This window comes from Ipomoea triloba, chromosome 11, assembly GCF_003576645.1.
Source record: "Ipomoea triloba cultivar NCNSP0323 chromosome 11, ASM357664v1".
Lineage (NCBI taxonomy): Eukaryota > Viridiplantae > Streptophyta > Magnoliopsida > Solanales > Convolvulaceae > Ipomoea > Ipomoea triloba.
The window spans coordinates 19,672,828-19,694,822 of NC_044926.1; the positions used below are offsets into that span (position 1 = coordinate 19,672,828).

A 21,995-nucleotide genomic window follows, 5' to 3' on the forward strand; every position below is an offset into this window, starting at 1 on the left:
CTTCTTAGGCCTTTTATAACTCGAAAAAGTTATTTGCCCGTTGTGAAAAGTCAAATTTTGAACGTTCACTTGATCTGATAGCCTTGCCAACTTGATTTGCAACATTTAACGCCTCTGGTAACTTTTGAAAAGTTACCTCTGCAATTTACTCAAAAAGTCTTCCAATTCGACTTGATTGAAACTTGTAGCCTCTAATTTTTTATTTTGTTACCTTCATAGCTTGATATTCTTGACTTTATTGCTTCCTTGATTTGATTTTTGGCAAGTTGATCTATAAAAAGATTTTCTTGATGATTTTTGCTTGAGCTTGATTAATTATCTTCATGAAATCACCATCTTAAATTTTAATTTAATTTGGTTGGCAGCTTACTGGTCTTCAAAAATATGACTTTTGAAATTTCGCTAAGTGTGGTTCCATACCAAAGTTACACCCCAACATGCACTCTTCACGCGTGTGTAGTGCGCGCCTTTTGCTTGCCAAACTTCCTGGCCAAACTTCCACCCCAAGTTCCTTTTGTCTTCCACCCCAAGTTCCTTTTGTTCCACTACAAAGTTGCTCTATAAATGAGAAGTTGACTTTGACTTCCATTCCTTGCTAGGAGTATTAGAACTAGCTCCCCAACTTAGTTTTCAAAGACTAAAATTTTATAAGTAGGATTTGAACTTTAAACCAATAAATATAATGCTCAAATCTCTAACCAATGCTCCATATTAACTCATTGGTTAATATTATCATGACAATATATTTAATCATTCTTCTCATTTAATAGCGTATGGTATAACTTTAGACACTCCAAACTTCCGCTCCTATGCACAACAGCCTCCTCCTTTTCCTCAAACTTAAGCTCAAAAATAAATTAGCTTGTACCTTTTTGCATATATTGTCTAGGTCTTCTCCATTCCACCACATATTCTCATGTGTCAAAGTGAAAGCAAATGATTTACAAGTATCATGCCATAGTAAATTCTATTTTGCAAGAATTCGAATTAATTCTAAGTCATGATTTTGACTTTCGGGTCAAATAGTTATACCTTAAAAATAAAATAGGAAATTTCTAAAAATATAATTTTGTTCATCAAAACTATTACCATTTATTCTTAACAAGTTTGATACCTATTGATAGAGCCTCATTTAATACACAAATACGTAGTAATATATTTTAGTATATTAAAAATCTACAATTTTTTGAATGTTACACGTACAAATTTGCCGTCTAAACTCCAAACCGAAATAGACTAATGAATTTGAATTATTGAAACGGATAGGGAAGCCTCTGAAGGCGCAGAGCATCGTACAAAGAAATCATGGCGTCGAACGCCGTCATTCTCACCCCTAAATCTCTGCTGACGTTACGCTTCGATGGTTTTCCACGTAAACCCTCTTTGCATTTCACCACTCAGCTCACTCGAATTCAACACAACCCTCTGCAAGCACAATGCTTGTCAACCCGCTTTTCCCCTCCTAATTCTTTTTCTTCCGGTCACGGGATGAAGACATTGAATCCTTTTGAACCCGGGCCGACTCTTACCCGGTTTTCAGCGGTTTCTGACGGCAGTTCAGGCGGCGACGGCGGAGATGGTGGCTTTGGTGATGGTAATTCCGGCGGCGGAGGCGGTAGTGATGGTGAGGGCGAGAGTAACTGGTCATTGCTTACATGGTAACCGCTATCGTTACTATTAGGATATATGGAACAGCTTTTAAAATTATGTGCATTCACGCCTTCCTGTTTCCTTTTCATTTTTGTTTTACAATTCTTGAAATTTGATCATTTTAATTCGGAGTTGTGAAATTGTACTGTTACTTGTATCTAATTTTGAAATTTGCCAATATGATTTTTCAAGAGGCAATTTCCAATTTTTCTCAATTTAGTCGTAAACGTCTTTTTGTGCTTAATAGGTCTAGATAGTTTTACCCAATTGAGTCCTTTGACGGGTTAGAATCAAGGACTAAAATTAAGTTACTAAAATTGAGAAAAATCACTATAGTCGATGTCTAAATTGGGTAAAACCACTATAGTAGAATACTAACTTGGATAAAACTATTGAAATCGAAGACTAAATTGGGTACTAATAGAGGTGAAATGATGAAGCTATTTAAACATAGGACTCAATTGGTAAAACCTTCAAAGTCGATGACCTAATTAAGCACAATAAAACGTTTAGGATTAAACCGAGAAAAACCTATATAGTTGAGGACTAAATTGAGTATTAACTCAATTTTTTATACTGGTACAAAGTTAGAATTCGATTTTTCTTTTGCTCTTTTTTTTGGTGGCAATGCTTATATGTGTTAGACGTATATATCTGCAAAGAAATGTTTTATCCTATTAATTGATTTTTTTTTTAACTTCTAGAGCAAAACAGTTCTATCTGCTCCCTTCGCTTAAGCTGCATATGATAGGGTACTTTGTAAATGAACTAAGCTGTTACTCATTTTCTTTTTGCAATAATTGTATGGTATTTTGTGGTTGAAGTAATGCTATTCTATTGTTTTCTTAGTTTTTAGTGATTGTATGAAACATGTGCAACAGCTAGAAGTGATTTATTAAATAATTGTCACATTGTAATAATGTTATTCTCAGATTTGTACTTATGAAAAAATGATTTCATCTTTTTTGCAGGTATTTATCTCTTCTTGAGAAGTACCCTGTGTGGACAAAAGCTGTCACATCTGCTCTTTTGAATTGTGTTGGAGATTTGATCTGTCAGGTGAATTTTGGTAAAACTAAGTATTACTAAAGTGGAGTGTCACATCTGCTCTTTTGAATTGTGTTGGAGAATTGTGTTGGAGATTTGATCTGTCACATCTGCTTTTTTGGTTTTGTGGTTTTCAAGTGAGTGTAATCACCCAGTATTTTGAAAGTCTTGCTTCTCTGTTATTGTGTAATGTACTGGTCAGCATTCATAATGATTTCTAACAATTTACTTATTTGCAATTTCTTTTTCTTTCGGGGGTTAGTAGGTTTATCTTTTGCTATTTCTCTATTGTGATGTTGAGTGTAACCACTGTCTATTATGCAAATTTTGTTTCCTTGTTCAATTATAATGTGCAATATCTACTTTCATGACAATTTCTGATAATGTAACCGCTAATGTTGTTTGGCCAAGCCCATTAAGGCATGGAAGATAACTTCTACATTGCATTTTTTTTGGCAGCTGTGGATCGACCACGCCCCATCTTTAGATGTAAAGAGGACGCTTCTCTTCACATTTCTGGGCCTGGCCTTGGTGGGGCCGACGTTGCACTTTTGGTAATAGTTTCATAATTTATAGCGTTTTCATGCTTGAGAAACTCTAACTCAAACATACTACACTTGGGGTGAGGTAACTGTTTAAGTCAAAAAATTCATAGTCATCTGTATGTGTGTAGTGTACAAGAATTTTCCATGAGAACTGACCCATGAAGAGTTAAATCATATGATGTATATGAAATGCTTTCACCATAAGATGCTAGCAATGACAGTTCAGTTCAACAATAAAGGATTGAATCAAATTGGGAAAAATACTAAATTACTTGGTGCTAGATCTGTTATTAGGAAGCTGTTGAATATTTGGCTAAGATAAGAATAGCAAATCACCAAGATACCATTGGCTTAAATTACTTAATCAAATAATCTAAACATGACCTGCAGTAATATACCTGAAATATGACCTAAATCTGGACCTAATTGTAATTAAACATTCTTTAACTCCCTCTAGAGTATTCACATCTAACCAGATAGGGTAGATTAAGGGACAGTTTCATTTATATATGTACATAATAGGAGATTGAGAATGAACAAAAAAAGGCTTCTTTCCTCTTACTCAACAATTCCTATACACTCTTGTCCTGCAGGATTTCAGAATGCATGAATATTCTTGAGAGGCAAGACTTTAAGTGTGTTTTACCATTTAAAGCATGAAATTCCAAAATAACTTGTGTTTGTAAACTGGCCTTCCACCTACCACGCTTTAACATGCTGCCAAATACCAAGCACCTCTTGTCAAGCTTTAGGGTTGTCTGTTTGTGGGATTGCTTAAGTGTAATTTAGGGTGCGTTTGGTTCAAACATTGGAATCGGAATGGCAATAAGAATCAAATACTTGGTAATGGTAATGAGTTTTAGTAGAATGAGTCACTTTGTTTGGTAGTAAAATAGGAATTGGAATCAAAATAAAAATAAATAAATAAATAAATAATATACACACACACACACACATAGATATATATGTGTATATATATTAAAATTTCATCTTTAATGCATCGATGATGACTTCTTTATTTTTTATTCTTTTTTCATTTTTTTCTACCTAATTTTTTATTCCATTGTTCAAAAGTAGAGGAATAAAATGGTAATGGGTTTTGTAATTACTAAAGAATTTGAATTGAATAGTAGGATAACAAAAGTAGGCAAACAAACATGATAATGGGTATCGAAACCCATAGTAGGGTGCAAAAGTCACCAACCAAACACCACCTTAGTTATTTATCTTTGGTGTGTTGATCTTGACTTCTTAAATAGGTACCTATACTTGAGCAGATTGGTTGCAATTCCTGGGGCAACTGGTGCTTTTGTGCGCCTTATACTTGATCAGGTTTCTCAAAATATTTGGTTGCTGTTGTAATTATTAATTAGATACTTGATATCAGTTTATTTGATATATGAGTTTGAGTTGGTTCAATGCAGTTCATTTTCACTCCAATTTTTATTGGGGTTTTCTTATCTACTTTGGTGGCACTTGAAGGGCGGCCATCACAAGTGATTCCGAAGCTTCAACAGGTGCTAAATTACAGTTTCAGATTACTTCTCTAATCTGTTTTTTTTTTTTTTTTAAAAAAAAAAAGCTTATTTATTACTGAGTGGCTTTTGGTCATTATATAATGTTGAATGCATGCCTTGAAGTTTATTTTTGCTCAGGTGCATCATCATCTGATGCTCTTATTACAATTTCGACTTTGTAGGAATGGTTCTCTTCTGTTCTTGTAAATTGGCAACTATGGATACCCTTCCAATTTCTCAATTTCCGATTTGTTCCACAGAACTTTCAGGTCTAACCATTTTAAGTTTAAATTTATTTTATCTTTCCCTTGAACTTTCAGTATTTTTTCCATATATCAGGACATTGCATCTTCCAAATATCTGTTTCAGCCTTTTTGCTTTAGTGCTAATATCCATCTCCTTTCATAATTGTAATTGCCATCTTCTGCAGGTGCTTGCAGCCAACTTTATTGCTTTAATATGGAATGTGATCCTCTCATATAAATCCCACAAAGAAATTCCTGCCACATAAGCAGGTATATGTATTTTTCATGGAACTACAGTAACTCAGACTGACTTGGGAAAGAGATATTTTACTATTTTCTAAGTCCAGATAATATGATTAATTGATTAGAATAGTTGATAATATATGGAAGAAAATGGGAGATTGTGGCTTTGGCCTTTGGGTTTCTATGAGCTTTTGGTGTCACAAGAGAGGTATTAGGAATATTTTTACCTAACCTATTTATAAAGATGTTTCCCATGGTGCCACAAGAGCAACTTCATTTGTTGGGTTTTTCTATTGGTTTTTGCAGAGTCATGTAGGAAAGAGAACGGAGAGAGAAGAAAAAAGAGGAGAAAAAGAAAAGGAAAAAAAAATTTTGACGCCAAAAGGAAAAAAAATAAAAATAAAAAACAGTTTATACGCCTAGCTAGTGCGTGTAGTGCATGCTCCAACTCGGTGCGATAGTGCGCCCCACGCACAGCTTTGCTTTGCATTGATTCTTTTTTTTTCCTTTTTTACATGTGGGTCCCACAAAAATGCAAGGGACCTTTGCAAGAGAAAAAACCATTCAAAAACCCAACATTCCATTAGTCTAAAAACCTACACTCAAGTTTTTACTCTCCAAAATCCACAAATGTGGATGCTCTAGTATACCACATGCCTTCACTTCTGTTTTTTTTTTTTTTTTGTTAGACCACGAAGTGTGCTTAGTAGACTTTAACTATAGGGGATATTTTAAGTATGTACAAAGTACTAGTCATATTAGTCTTTCCATACGAGAGGGAGTTTTGAACTTTCGACTTCTCTTAAGGATAAGAGTACACGCCTACTCATGCCAACTAAGGGTGCGTTTGGTTCACACACGGGAATCCAATCGGAATGGGTATCAAATACTTGGCAAGGGTAATGAGTTTTGGTGAATGTATTTAGCATGTTTGGTAGTTGGGTGGAATGGGAATGATTATTAATAGTTGGGGAAGAAAGGAGGAAGGGAAATGAAACCCTTATTTAATAAGGGTATGAGTTTTCTCATTAATGGAGTATTCCAAACCCATAGTAGCATTCTCAAAACCTATCAACCAAACACTAACAATCACTTTTATACCCATTCCTTATGCCTAAACCCACCAACCAAACACACCATAAGTTGTTTCCTTCCCTTCTGATTTGATGTCAAAGTATGTTAAATCTTACCATTTATCTTTAATGTTGATACAATGGTGGGCATAGTTCCCACTGAACACCATTGAAGATCCCATATTTACATTCTGTAATTGTGTTTGTGATTTCTAGTCTAGTCCAGTTAAAATATGGGTCAGAATTTTAACTTAATTCAACTATGCAGAACTCTGAACACATTTTTATCAGGCCTGGTCTTCATGTGATTGGAAAACGCGACTTCGAAGGTTTTACAGAACAATAATCTTTGTTATTTTGGCTTCTTTTCATATCTAGCAGCTTCTAATGGACATTTTTCTAGAATTCTACCTTGCTTTCTAACAGGATTCTTTTTTTAGTTAATCTTTTTTTTTCCTCAATCAATATTCAATGCTTTTTTTTTGTTTTTGTTTATTTTCTATTATTTATTGATTTCATTTTTCATAGATAGCCAAATATTAAAAATACAAAACGACTACCGGAAGTTATTTTTCAAATTTCAAAATGGACCCTTAATGTATTTCTAATACCAGATTTAACAACTATACAAAATCATCTAGGTAAATTGAGTAACGAGTGTCATCTCATAGAGAGTACGATTACTGATATTTTATTATTTAGTTTTGTTTTTTTTTTTTTTTTTTTTTGGTTCAAATCGGAAGGGGACACCCAAGATGTACAAAGTTATAACATTGTTTGGCGCCAGGTTGGGATTCCTCCGAGATCATTATATATCTAAAATATGAGTGAGTCATTCAGGCGGTTGGTTGATTAATTTGAAACCTGGGGTCAACTCAGCATTTTGAGCCAAGAAATCGGTTGCTTGGTTTTGTTCTCTAGTAATAAGGACTACCCGCCACTCCTCCATCGCTTCTAATTCACGCTTGCATGCATGCAGGATGTTTTCAGTATTGCTACTTGTAGTTGCGCCTTGGTTTATAGCCTCGACAATGCTACTGGAATCACTCTCAAGCAGTGTATGCTTGCTCTCTAGGTGCTTTGCAAGTTGTATTCCTTGAAGGAGTGCCCAGGCTTCAACTGCGTCTGGAGAGCAAGTTCCATTGCAACAGGTAAAGCCCATAATCCAGTCACCCTTCTCATATCTAGCAAGGCCTCCACAACTTGCCCAGTTATTAAATGGATTGAAACTGTCACCTACATTGATCTTAAGCCAACCTCGGTGAGGTTTGGTCTATCTAATGCGACTCCACATTCTGTTAACTACTTGGGAACCCGGCCCTACTGCCCTTGCAAAGGCTGGGTTAATCTTTGCTGTTTGGTTGTGATCCAAGCGATTTTGAGGTTGTGATCCAAGCGATTTTGAGGTTGTGACCTGATTCTTTCAAGTTAAAGATCCTGTCGTTTCTCCACTTCCAAAGCCACCAACATGTGATAGCAAAGGTGATGTGCGATTATGTGTTCGACTGTCATTGGTAAAACCTTTTATACCAGAGTCTAGCCAGGATTCAAATGATCGATTTTGAGTGGTTGCCAGCATTTTGGGTAGCAATGAATCCCAGATCATTTGAGCTTTGGGGCAATTTTGAAAAATATGCTCTGTAGTCTCAGGAACCCCTGGACATAACCCACAACTATTGTACGGAGTAAATCCCCTTTTGCATCTGTTTTCATTTGTCATCAACCGGCCAAGTCTTGCTAACCAGAGGAACATCTGAATACGTCTAGGAATTCTTAACTTCCAGTTGTTTTCCGAGGTTTGGGGACTGCTCCTATCGAGGGACTCATTAATCAAGTCGTAGGCCTTTTTAACAGAAAAGCAGTCTGAGTTTCCTTCACCCCCGCTGGTGCTATCTTCTTGATTATCTTCATTCACAATAAGAAATGCCGATAAATGATCCCCGTAGCTCAAGGGTGAGGTAGCGTTCAATTAGTGGCCACTTAGTGACCACTTCTAGCCTCATGTTACATCCTAGTAGTTCGATACATATGCATATTGATGGGTAAATACGCACAAAGGACTGACCCGTATAGCCGCTCCGACAAGAAGTCACCCGACCAGTCCGTCATAGCCATCAACCCGACAGGAATAAATCACTTGTGATCAACCGTACCGCCCGTATCGATAGGCCTTGTGACAAAAATGCTCTCGGATCACCCTTGGAGTTGCCCCGACGGAAACACACCCGACCGGTCTACGGTAGGATGACCGGTCTACGGTAGGATGATCGGTCTACCATAGGATGACCGGTCGGTCAACAAGGTGACGCAACCTGCAAGCCGAAACCTTATCTTACACAGCAAGTAAAGCAGTCCAACTTGCGCCTGCAGGGCGGCGAGTGACAACTTGCGGCTCTGCAACCTCGACCAGTCAACTTACGCGTAGCCTGCAGAGTGACCGCCTGACCAAGCTAACAAGAAGACGCCACGTCAAGCCACTTGCAGTTGGTGCATTAAATGCGTAGACCGACTTCATTAGTATAAATAGGAGGGTCTCCCCCTCACTTCTCATCTCCATCTGATTGTAACTACTACTACTCACTACTTGTAATCTCACCCTACAACATCAATCTATATCACGGGCTACACCCCGTGTAACCGTTCGCTTGAAATTCCACTCTGTAATTGCAACCTGACCGCCCTACAATAGCAGCATGCGCTATTCTAAGCGACCCGCTCGTAACTACTTACCACCCGAGATACTACTCAGCCTCGGACTGCCTGGTCGCCCTACGGTAGACCGACCGGCTGACCTACGAGCGCACTTCCACTTATTCACAAACATACGTATTCGTAGTGTAATCATAACCTCCGGTTCCATTTATGCTATCATTGGCGCCGTCTGTGGGGACCGAAGCGAGACACTCTGTTTGTCCCGTTAACTTTTTCACCTTGCTTGTTTAAGATGGCAACCAGCAGGAGGAGTCGGAGTCAGGGCTACGTGCAGAGGGAAGGCTCAACCCTTCAGGTTGGACACCACCCCGACAATGTGGCCGAAACTCTCCCCGAGGATGATCTACGTCGACAGTTGGACCGGTCGAGAGGCTTGATGAACGAGCTCACCTCCAACCATGCAAGACATGATACGCAAACCACCCAACCAGTCGGTCAGAACCCCGACCAGCAAGCTGGAAACGCAAATTTCCACCCCGCCATTTCACTACCAATGAATGGCGCAACCAACCCAAATCTTCATATGCCGATGGCGTACGCTATGCTACCCCCAACTGGTCAGATGCTGCCCCCAACACCAGGAGCGCTTAGAGGGAACCCCGCTCAAGGGACACCACCGCAAGGATTTGCTCAACTGTATCAACCGTGGCCTAGGACTCCCGGGTACTATGTCATGACGCCAACTCCTCAAGTGATGGTGACCCCTCAAATTCCTGTTGTAGAACAGCAGCAACCGGTAGCTCAACCTTCCCAAAGGCAGTCGCATCTGCCACCCCGAGATCGTGAACCAGAAGAGGTCCAGTCAGCAGATCGATCGCGAAGACCCGACCAAGAAGAACATCAAGATCATAGTCAACCTGATGCTGCTCAACGTAGGAGTGCATTGGATCGCATTCGGAAGAGCGCTAAGTCTCGATTAGGAGCTCAAGATGACCATGACCGACCGAGGCAAAGACCACGAAGGACTACAGAAACGGAGAAAAGCAGTACTGGGAGCGCGTCGCGATCCAGAGGGGAAGACAGGACAGGCCGACTGGCCAGTCGGGTTAGTGACCGACCGGACATGAGGGAGCGACGTCCAAGAAGGGAGGATAGTCCTCGTCGTCAGTTGGCTAGGATGCAAGAGAGAATCGACCGCTTACAACGTGAGCTTCGTGAAAAGAACGGTGCAGATAAAGAGCCGCCAAGTCCACTGATCGCCACACCCTTCACTGACGATGTCATGAGCGCGCATTACCCACAAGATCTCAGGATCCCGATGATGCGGACCTACATCGGTCGGTCGGACCCTCAAGAACACATCGACATGTACTATGGCAACATGTTGATGTTGGGAGTGACTGATGCAGTCATATGCAGAGCTTTCTTTGCCACTTTGGCAGGCAAAGCGGCCGAGTGGTTCAGGAAGTTGGAACCTTGGTCGATTGGAAACTTCAGCTAGCTAGCTAACAAGTTCGTGAGGCGGTTCGCAGTCAGTAGATCGAAAAAGAAGCCTTACACCTATCTGAATGGAGTCAAGCAGGACCCGAGGGAGACCCTGTCTGCTTTCTTGCACAAATGGGATCGTGAGATCGACCAGGTCGAACCAATGGAGGACCAAGCAACAATCCAAGCTCTCCTCACGTCGCTCCGTTCTGGGCCGCTCTACTACGACCTCTTCGTCCATCCCCCCAAAACTTACGAAGAGGCAATTACCCGGGCCAGGCACCATGCGGATGCTACAGAGGCTAACATGGCTAAGAGACGAGAAGAACAACCGGTCGGTCGGGATAGAGGTCACGACCCGAGGAGAGATCGACATCGTTTTAAGCAACGTGGCCGACTGGAGGATGGACCGCGATTCACTTCGTTAACCAAACCCCTAGTGGAAGTCTTGCAATATGCCGAGCAATGCAACCTGGTCCATCCACCCGACCCGGTACCCGAAGGACCAGACAAGAACAAATACTGTGCTTTTCACAAAACGAAGGGTCATGAGACATCGGAGTGCATCGCCCTACGTCTGGTTAATGAGCAACTCATTCAAAATGGAGAATTGGAGCAGTTCGTAAAGAGAGACGAACGAGACAAAGGAAAGTTAAAAAAGAACGTCTGGAAGAGGAACACGAAGGAGCAATCGAAGGCGCCCGGTCCGCACGGGTCAAGTGACGACAAGGCGGCCGGAAAGAAGCCAATTATTCATGTTATCTATGGGAGACCAGAAGGAGGAGACTCTTCTCGCCAAAGAAAGCAATGGGCGAGAAATTTGTACGTCGGGTCGGTCCACTCGGAACCCCGGGAGAAGAAAAAACGTGTAGAGCCGATATTCTTCCCTGACGAGGATCTTCCCATCCACGGGGAAGCCCACAGCGACTCGCTCGTCATCACAATGGACATCAATGGGACGGACGTCCAGAGAATACTAGTTGACACGGGAATTTCAGTAAACATTTTATACTTCGACGTCTTCACCCAACTAGATCTGTCGATCGACCAGTTGACCCCCCATACGGACCCCGTTGTCTGGTTTCACAGGCGACTCCATAGAGGCAGAAGGAGTGATCAGTCTGAATGTGGAGTTAGGCAACCAGCCGAACGTCTTGATGACTACCATGGAGTTCGTGGTGGTCAAGTTGAAATGTATTCACAATGCAATACTTGGTCAAGTTGAAATGTATTCGCTGTCATATCGATGAATCACTTGTGCATGAAATTCCACACACCCAACGGGATCGGAGTGGTTCGAGGAGACCAGCGAGCGGCTCGTCAGTGCTACGTGCAGGCAGTGAAGCAGTCCGATCGTGAGGATGCAAGGATTCACACCATCTCTCAACAAGTCGACCAAGGAGAAGTCAAGGAGAAGCCCCAACCAGCTTCAGAAGTGGAAGAAATCATGCTCGACCCTAGCCGACCTGAACGGATGGTCAAGATCGGTCGGAACCTCCCGGTAGACATACGGGAGGACATTATCAAAGTTTTATAGAAGTTCAAAAATATCTTCGTTTGGGGACCGGAGGACATGCCTGGTGTCGACCGGTCAGTCATATGTCACCGATTATCCATCTAACCGGGTTTCAAACCGGTTAAGCAGAAGAAGAGACACTTGTCAAGTGAAAGAAGAGAGTTCATGAAGAAGGAGACCGCCACCCTCTTGACGGTCGGGCACATCCGAGAGGTCCTCTACCCGGAGTGGTTGGCCAACGTAGTCTTGGCACCTAAACCACCTACATGGAGAATGTGCGTAGACTACACTGATTTAAACAAGGCATGCCCGAAGGATCCATACCCCTTACCAAATCCCGACCAGATGGTTGATGAGACGGCCGGGTGTGAGCTGCTAAGTTTCATGGACGCCTTCAAAGGCTATCATCAAATTTTCATGAGCAAAGAAGACGAAGAGAAGACTGCTTTCATAACCCCAGATGGAGTATTTTGTTACGTGGTGATGGCGTTCGGTCTACGAAACTCCGGAGCCGCCTACCAAAGGATGGTGAACAAGTTGTTTAAAGGATTGCTCTAGTCGACCATGGAGGCGTATGTGGACGACATGCTCGTCAAGAGCCGATCGAAAGAAACTCATCCTACCGACCTGGCCCGGGCATTCAAGGATGGAAACTTTCAACCTGCGTTTGAATCCAGACGGGAAAATTCTTAGGGTTCATGATGACGGGGCGGGGGATCGAGCCAAATCCCGAGAAGGTCAGAGCGATCATGGAGATGCAACCACCCCGATCGGTCAAAAACGTCCAACGACTGACCGGTCGACTAGAAGCACTCAGTCGTTTCTTGTCTAAAGCAGCTGAGAAATCTCTACCTTTCTTTCAAATACTGAAGAAGTCTAATGGGTTCGAATGGACACCAGCATGTCAATCAGCGTTCGACGACCTGAAAGCCTACTTGAGCTCATCACCAGTTTTGTCCAAGCCGGAGAAAAATGAGGCACTTTTCATCTACTTAGCGGTGTCCGACCGGGCGGTCAGTTCAGTGCTTGCACGGGAGGAAACCAAGGGAGTCCAGAAGCCGATCTACTATGTCAGTAAGGCTCTCCATGGACCAGAGCTGCGATACACCAAGTTTGAGAAGACCGCATTTGCACTCTGGGTGACCGCCAGGAAACTTGCAGCCTACTTTCAGGCTCACCCGGTGGTAGTCTTGACCGACCAACCACTTGGAACGATTCTCAGAAATCCAACATCGTCGGGGCGGCTGATCAAATGGGCCATGATGCTTACCTAGTTTGTGATTGAGTATAAGCCGCGCCCTACCATCAAAGCTCAAGCGTTGGCGGACTTCATTGTTGAGTGTACCGCGCGGGACCCGGAGTCGGACCAACCGACCGCCCTAGAGTAACCATGGTGGGAAGCTTCTACTGACGGGTCGTCCAGCAAGAAAGGATGCGGAGGAGGAATCGTACTCACATCTCCTGAAGGTTTCAAAATTTATCAAGCCTTAATCTTTAAATTCCAACCCACCAATAACGAAGCAGAGTACGAAGCACTCTTAGGCGGAGTACGGCTGGCCAAGCAGATGAAGGCCGACCGGCTGAGGTTACGGTCGGATTCCCGGTTGGTGATTGGTCAACTGTCTGGAACGATCGAAGCAAAGGAGGAACGCATGATACAATACAAGGACGTTGCCCTGGAGTTGTTGCAACAATTCAACAAGTATGAGTTGATCCAAGTGCCCAGAACGGAGAACACAGATGCTGATATGTTGTCCAAATTGACACAGGAGGCCCTGACTACATGTCCAAGATTGCACGAATTGAAGAGATTGGATCGCCGAGCATTGATGTTATTGAGGTCCGACCGGTCGAGATAAGCGAGCCAGATTGGATGTACGATCTGAAAAATTACATTGCTAATGGCACCTTACCAGATGACACCACCAGGGCGAAGAAGGTCAGACTGAGAGCACCACGATTCCAATTGATCGATGGGAAACTCTACAAGCGGTCATATGGCGGACCGCTCTTGAGGTGCCTGACCAACGATGAGGCCAAGATTGTGATTGAGGAAGTTCATGAAGGCATTTGTTCGGCTCACCAAGGACCAAGGACGCTGGCGCAAAAAATCATCCTGCAAGGATACTATTGGCCCTCAATCAACTTGGATTGCGAACAGTACGTTCGGCGATGCGCTACTTGTCAAGAATTTCACCGATTGCCTGGTCAACCAGCCACATATTACCAACCGATCAGCGAGGTAATACCCTTTGCAAGATGGGGAGTTGATTTGATCGGAGCATTCCCAATGGCAGCCGGTCGGAAGAAATATGTGATCGTGGCCATTGATTATTTCACCAAGTGGGTAGAAGCAGAAGCACTAGCAACCATCACTTTGCAGCAGTGCCAAAAGTTTCTCTGGGAAAAGGTAATCACTCGGTTCGGGGTTCCGGTCTACCTAATCACTAACAATGGGACGCAATTTGATAGTCAGCCGTTCAAATGCTTCATGGCCAAACTAGGCATCAGGCACACCCGAGCGGCCGTAGCATACCCACAAGCTAACGGACAAGTGGAGAACACCAACCGAACGATCCTCGACGGACTGAAGAAGAAATTACAAAGTGCAGGTCGAGGCTGGGTAGAAGAGCTCCCGTATGTTCTTTGGACCTACCGAACCACTCTATGACGGGCGACCAACGAAACACCTTTCTCGCTGGCCTACGGATTCGAAGCAAGGGTGCCGATTGAAGCGTGGCTCCCTACCGCTCGGGAAAGGAATTACCAACCGGAGGAAAACGACGAGTTGCAAGGTGCAGAGCTCAACTTCATCGATGAGAAAAGGGACATGGCGGCACGAAGAATGATTGAGTACCAGAAGGCTGCCAAAACTTACCATGACGGACGGGTGAAACCACGTTACTTTCAAGTCGGCGACTTGGTGCTCCGACGGAGAGAAGCTAGTAAACCAACCGAACAAGGAAAATTTGCTAAGAAATGGGAAGGGCCCTACAAAGTCGCAGCAGTAGTCCAACCCGGCACCTACAAATTAGAGACTCTCTCCGGTCGACTGGTTGACCGAGTGTGGAATTCCGAACACCTCATACAATTCTACAAGTAGTGTAGGGTGACTAGCATGATACTTGTACTCGGATGGTTAAATGAAAATTTTCCTGCTAATATCATTGTAATATTCACCGACCCTGGTCGGATTTGCTTTATGTCGCTCCAAAAAAAAAAAAAAAGGAGGCCGGTCGGCCGAAGTTGGAGCAAGCGTTTTTCCCGGCTCTATCGTTTGAGGTTTTGCCCGGTGAATTATCCCGGCCCTACCTGCACGATTTTGACCGGTCGAGTTGTGACTAAGTTCACTTGATTATTTCCCGGCTCTTTTGTTTGAGGTCCTGCCCGGTGAGTTATCCCGGCCCTACCTGCGCGATTTTGACCGGTCGAGTTGTGACTAAGTTCACTTGATTGTTTCCCGGCTCTTTCGTTTGAGGTTTTGCCTGGTGAAGTTATCCCGGCCCTACCTGCACGATTTTGATCGGTCGAGTTGTAACTAAGTTCACTTAATTGTCTCCCGTCTCTTCGTTTGAGGTTTTGCCCGGTGGTGTTATCTCGGCCCTACCTGCACGATTTTTGACCGGTCGAGTTGTGACTAAGGTCACCTATTGTTTTTTCGACCTATTCGTTTGAGGATTTTTTTCAGTTGAGCTATCTCGGCTTTACCTAAACGATCCTGCTCGGTCGGCGTTGTGGTTGAGACCACTTACTGATTTTGGGATCTATCACTTAAGATTTTTTCCGATTGAATTTTAGCAGACCGACCGATACGGTCTTGCCCGATTGACCAGTCGGTCATAGCTACTTGTCAGTCGTCTGTAGTGTAAAAGCCTTACCCACTAGGTACTCTACACGGCTTATAGATTGGCTATCACACTTAGAGCTATCCCCTTTTGCAATCCATTTGCTATGTGTTTGTAGGACATATATCAATGTAACCAGAGTGAAGGACACCCGATCGACCGTCATGTACAAGCTACCGGTCGACTTGAAATCCAAAAGAAAAAAAAATCGTAAGTGGGGAATTGGTGATCGGTCGACCGAAGAAGAAGAAGAAGAAGAAGAAATAAAAAAGGAGAGAAAGAAATGAGACTTATGTAGCCGCAATAGGAGCATGTGGCGCGAGGTAACGCTTCGTGCGTGATTTCCCGATCAACCGGATGGTTCGTTGTGAGGAGGCGGTCCACCAAACTACGCTCGAGATAAAACCATGGCGTTATTCCCACCAAGCGGCACGTGAAGGGGTCGACAGAGACTTCTTGTAGTCAAGACAAAGTCATTGGCCGATGGGCAGATGTGCAGTTGGCCGATCGAGGTTGCAAGGACGGAGCAACAAGTAAAGCAGTCCAACTTGCGCCTGCAGGGCGGCGAGTGACAACTTGCGGCTCTGCAACCTCGACCAATTAACCTACGCGTAGCCTGCAGAGTGACCGCCTGACCAAGCCAACAAGAAGACGCCACGTCAAGCCACTTGAAGCTGGTGCATTAAATGCGTAGACCGACTTCATTAGTATAAATAGGAGGGTTTCCCCCTCACTTCTCATCTCCATCTGATTGTAACTACTACTACTCACTACTTGTAATCTCACCCTACAACATCAATCTATATCACGGTCTACACCTCGTGTAACCGTTCGCTTGAAATTCCCACTCTGTAATTGCAACCTGACCGCCCTACAATAGCAGCCTGCGCTATTCTAAGCGACCCGCTCGTAACTACTTACCACCCGGGATACCACTCAGCCTCGGACTGCCCGGTCGCCCTACGGTAGACCGACCGGCTGACCTACGAGCGCACTTCCACTTATTCACAAACATACGTATTCGTAGTGTAATCATAACCTCCGGTTCCATTTACGCTATCACATATAATTCTAGAAGGGGCGGTCGGATTGTGATAGCGTCAATCAAAGGCAGTGGCCAATCCATGTGTGGTGTCAAGCCAAAACCACGTCTCTCTGTCGTTCCTAACTTGTTTGTGCATACCTTTGATAAGTGTAGGAGCTGACCTTACAATCCCTTTCCAAGCATTAGAGCACCCAGCTTTTGACTGCCACGTTAGAGGGTCGCCATTATTGTTTGTGTATTTGGCCTCCATGACTTTGACCCATAGATAGTCTTCTTGTGAAATCAAACTCCATCCTAACTTGGTTAATAATGCTTGATTCATACTTTCCATCTTACGGATACCCAGACCTCCAAGTCTTCAACCACTACAAGAAAAATCGCGATTCGCGACGGAACAATTCCGTCGCGAAACAGCCAAATTTTGTCGCGAAACAGGTTTTGCGACGGAATTCGTTTCCGTCGTCTATCAGCTCGTCGTATCTCCATTTGCGACGGAAAATTTCCGTCGCGAAATATGGTGACGGAATAATCTGTCGCTATTCCGTCGCAATTTGGCAATGAAATATTAAAAAAAAAATCAGGGTATCCGCGACTGTTCTTTGTACAACAGACGCGGATACCCTTTAAAAAATTAAAAAAAAAAAAAACAACAATATTACTCTTTGCACACTGCAACTCTCATACAAACACTATGAAATTACAATTCCAAAAAATTACAGCAGTTCACTCAAACTAAAAAAATAATCAATGAAATTACAGATTTGCAATGCCAATAAAAATACTCCTACTATTGCTGCTACAGATATCCCAGCTCTGGCCACAGTTGACAGTCCTGACTATATTCTGGAACAAATAGCATTATAATATTCAAAATAATATACTGGAAAGTGGAAACTTGAAAGTAAGCCTAATCTGCAAACTAACAATGAATTATAGGATTTATAGCATTATATTGGAAACTGTAGTGTGTACTAGAACAAATAGCATTATGAAAATTACCTGGGAGGCTATGAATAGTCTTGAAATTTTGGAACCTGGACTCTGAGGAAACGCACAACAAGCAGCAAGGTTCAATCAATTTCACAAGCCTTAGTAGAAGTTAAATTGGTTGTCATTGAAAACTATTACTGAGCCTTTTTCCTTTGAACATGCACATAGCCATCACTACAGTCTTGAATTTCAGAAGCTTATAAAAAGTAATATCTATTGTTATATCAAGCTTGCTGTATGTTAAAACATGTAGACTACATAAGTGTGTGCATACACAGAAGTCAACATGTATAAAAAAAATTATCACACTCAACCTGGATTGTATACCAACATCTATACCAAATCGGTTAAAATAGGATCCAATCCCGAGTCTTGATCAGCATGCGTTGCTTTCACAAACTATTTCTCCTCAAGCCCTGTGAAATTAGAAGCACAGCAAAAAATTATTGGCATAAGTAATCAACTGACAACAAGAACAACATAATTACTAAATGCATGTGCATCAAAGATTTCAAGATTTCAGTTCAAAGAAATACATACTCTCATATCAATACACTAGATAACTAATCAAGCTGATTGATAAAGCCAATTCACTTGACTAGGAAAAGATTGGTGCTTGTCTCACTTGACAAGAGTAACACATCAAACAATAAGAGCATTTACTATTTCTTTACGAAACTGAATTTCTATAGGGTTCTTACAAGCTCATTAAAGACTTAGTAATGTAACAGTTGTATACATATATCAATTGAAGACTATAAATATAAATTTAAGATATGGAGAAATAAATTATTCAAGCCCAATTAAAATTCAAATATAACTAATGAGTCAAACCAAAACAAAATTGATGAGCAAACCAATACTCAGGCACAACTCCAGTCTAGGACTCTAGGTTATTAACAAGTTGACACAAGAAGACTCAAATAACTAACCAAACTACCCCTAATCTTCCAATCTAGGTTAAACGAGTCAATGCCAAACCGACTTGGAGAATAACCCAAGGCTCAAATATAACACAAATCTTGGTAACTAACAAGATTACATGAGAATAACCAATCAAGCAACTCCTGGTCATCCCAGGCTTGGCTCAACTAGCATTCCCCACTTATCAATGATGGTTACACTTCACAAACATCTTTGGTCAAATTTTAAATTTAATATAAAATTTAAACAAAAAAGAAATGAAGAAAATCTCATATCAAAGTGAATGAGGTGCAGAAACAACCTCTTTTGCAGCTTCTGTATCTTTAATCATATTCATTACACTGGGGGCATCTAGAACTGTACTTCTTTCAGACTATGCCTGTGAATCAAGATTTTTTTTTTTATTGTTAAAGCTTTGTTGCAGAATGAAATTTTTTTAAGATATAAACAACTGCTAGACTAAACAAAGTGCTTGAACTGCTAAGATAAAAACTAACAAAGTATTATCACACATAGAGATATCCTCAACTTCATTATCCCACACTATCAAAATGAAACCTAATATTAAAATGTTTAGATGATCCAAAAAATATCTATTAGTTTCCATATACGCAACCTACAAGCTCAGACAACAAATCTCAGTTAAATACATAGTTTTCCCACAAAATTTAAACAAAAATCAAAGACCAACTCAAATAAAAGAAACAAATTAAATAGCAAAGAGTATTGAAGACAAATTGTATAAGAGAAGACAAATTGTATAAGATATTGAGGATATTGAAGAAAATTGCAGGTACCAGAACAAGAGGGCGAGACAGGACTCTGGAGGGCTGGAGGTTCGGCGATGGGCGACGGGCGAGACCGCGTCTGTAGAGGCGGAGACGGTGGCGAAAGCGGACTGTAGAGGCGGAGGCGGACTGGAGGAGGCAGAGCGCAGAGCGGCAGAGGGGAGAGGGAAGAACCGGTGTCAAGGGTGGCGGTATAGAGAACTTCAACGGCGATGCTAGGACGAAGGCGGCGGCTGGTCGACGACGGCGCGGGCGAGTGCGATTGCGACGGGGGGCGACGGCTGGATTGATCGATTGCAGTGGATTCAGCAATGGCTGCTGCCTGCTAGGCCGACAGCGACGCTGGGACGAAAGCGACAGCTGGTCGACGACGGCGGCGGCGATAGTCTTCGGCGGAGATGTGTTGCGGCTGGAGGAAAATGGAGGTATTTTGTTCCAATGGATGAATGGAATGCTGCGGCTGTGAAGGAGATGAATCTGATTTAGGGTTTTTTTTTTTTTTGATAATATGCTTTACAAAAACCAAAAAAAAAAAAAAAAACAAAAACAAAAAACATAAAACGACGTCGTCTTGGTCGTAATGTATTTGCGACTGAATAAATTTCGTCGTTAATTCCATCACAATATCAATTATTTTTAAAGAGGAGTGTTCATTTTAGCAACGGAAACAATTCCGTTGCCACTTCCATCGCCATTTTGCGATGGAAATTGAATCCATCGCCATTTCCGTCGTTATTTAGCAATGGAAATTTATTCGGTCGCAAATTCCGTCGCGATATTTTTGCCGCCATGTTTTCGCGGAATTTTTTTCCTATTTGCGCCAAGAATCGCGACGGAAAAATACTTCCGTCGCAATTCTGTCGTTGATTAGCGAATTTAGTTTCGTCGCAATTCCGTTGCTTCCGTCGCGAATCGCGCATTTTCTTGTAGTGAACTTTTTGTTACCGTATCCTAAGCTACCAAATTGCACTTCCTACCTTAATCCGTGGAGCCCCATAAAAAGTCCCAGCAAAGTCTCTCTAGTTGTGAAACCACCCCAGTAGGAAGAAGCGTAGTATGGGATGGCCATCAAAATTGATTGCACAAGCGTTCGTCGGCCTGCAAATGATAACGTCTTGGACTTCCATCCTGCCAACTTATTCCTTACCTTCGTGGTTAGATTGGAGAAGGTTTCAATCTTAATTCTGTAAGCCTTAACTGAATTAGACTAACCTCCAGCCATAGTTGTTGCTTGTGAATCTGTTGTAGATGCTTGTAGTTGTGTGGTAGAATTCCTGCAGAGTTTCTGTATAGTAGTGTCTCCCACTTGCTCTCAGGACTTTTGTATAGATGGTGTAAAAGGTAGTAACCTGAGCAGTGGGGGACCATATGCTTATATAGCCTATTGAACCATCAATATAGGCATTTGTTACGGTTGTAACAACAACTGTTACAATATCTGATTTTATAGTACCACATTATGGCCATTGAAGACCATAATTGCACCATATTCAAATAGAATTGTTACATTCTCCCACTTGGTGCAATTACAAACTCAAAGAAAACAAAAAAACATGAACCATAGAGATACGTCCTCTTAAAGCGAGTAGTATCTACTATAATCACAATGTAATTTGTTCTCTAAGCATTTCTTGTGGTAATCAAAACTTAATGGATAAACCTTATGTTTAATCCAGGTCCAAAAATATATTTTCTCAACAAAAAGTGTGCGCAATACAATAACGAGAAAATATCTGAATGCTTTAAGAATTTCATATAACAATAACTGTATGTATACAAACTTTACAAAGTGGGCGCAAGTCCCATTTTCTCAACAAAATCCCTAAACTTGAATGGTGGCATGCCTTTAGTTAGGGGATCAGCAATCATCAACTCAGTGCTTATGTGCTCAATGACCACTTTCTTATCTTTAACACGTTCCCTTATGGCTAAGTACTTGGTGTTGATATGCTTGCTTCGACTCCCACTCTTATTGTTCTTAGCCAGGAAAACCGCAGCTGAGTTGTCACAATAAACCTTTAACGGCTTAGAAATAGAATCCATAATTTTAAGCCCTGAAATGAAATTCTTAAGCCATACACCTTGAGATGTAGCCTCAAAACAAGAAACGAAATCGGCTTTCATGGTTGAAGTGGTGATAAGAGTTTGTTTAACACTTCTCCATGAAATAGCTCCACCGGCCATAATGAAAATGTTTCCCGAAGTTGATTTCCGAGAATCAACGCAACCGGCAAAGTCCGAGTCAGAGTACCCAACAATGTCCAAAGTGTTCATCTTCCTGAACACAAGCTTATAATCCTTGGTACCTTTGAGATACCTCAAAACCTTCTTTGCAGCTCTCCAGTGGTCTAAACCCGGATCACTTTGATATCGTCCCAGCATTCCAACAGCAAAGGCGATGTCCGGCCTAGTACAGACTTGAACATACCC

General features: G+C 42.1%; 3 protein-coding genes across 3 annotated transcripts in view; 2 read left to right on the forward strand and 1 right to left on the reverse strand.

Moving 5' to 3' along the window:
• Window positions 1-1,254: 1,254 nt before the first annotated feature.
• Window positions 1,255-6,777, forward strand: LOC115996443 (protein sym-1-like). The gene is made up of 8 exons (XM_031235662.1): window positions 1,255-1,658; window positions 2,622-2,709; window positions 3,157-3,251; window positions 4,502-4,574; window positions 4,667-4,759; window positions 4,942-5,028; window positions 5,190-5,274; window positions 6,589-6,777. The coding sequence occupies exons 1-7, from the start codon at window positions 1,306-1,308 to the stop codon at window positions 5,268-5,270; spliced, it is 870 nt and encodes a 289-aa protein (XP_031091522.1). The 5' UTR covers window positions 1,255-1,305; the 3' UTR covers window positions 5,271-5,274; window positions 6,589-6,777.
• A 3,843-nt stretch (window positions 6,778-10,620) lies between these two features.
• On the forward strand, window positions 10,621-11,682 carry LOC115996046. Its single transcript, XM_031235191.1, has one exon. The coding sequence runs from the start codon at window positions 10,621-10,623 to the stop codon at window positions 11,680-11,682; it is 1,062 nt and encodes a 353-aa protein (XP_031091051.1).
• A 5,836-nt stretch (window positions 11,683-17,518) lies between these two features.
• LOC115996047 overlaps window positions 17,519-21,995 on the reverse strand; it is an 11,150-nt gene continuing 6,673 nt past the window's right edge. Inside the window, exons 3-5 of the mRNA XM_031235193.1 lie at window positions 19,575-20,025; window positions 17,863-18,269; window positions 17,519-17,706 (exon numbers count right to left, since the gene is read on the reverse strand). Of these exons, the coding sequence (XP_031091053.1) occupies window positions 18,246-18,269; window positions 19,575-20,025 (475 nt within the window). The 3' untranslated portion in view covers window positions 17,519-17,706; window positions 17,863-18,245. The remainder of the gene's footprint in view (window positions 17,707-17,862; window positions 18,270-19,574; window positions 20,026-21,995) is intronic.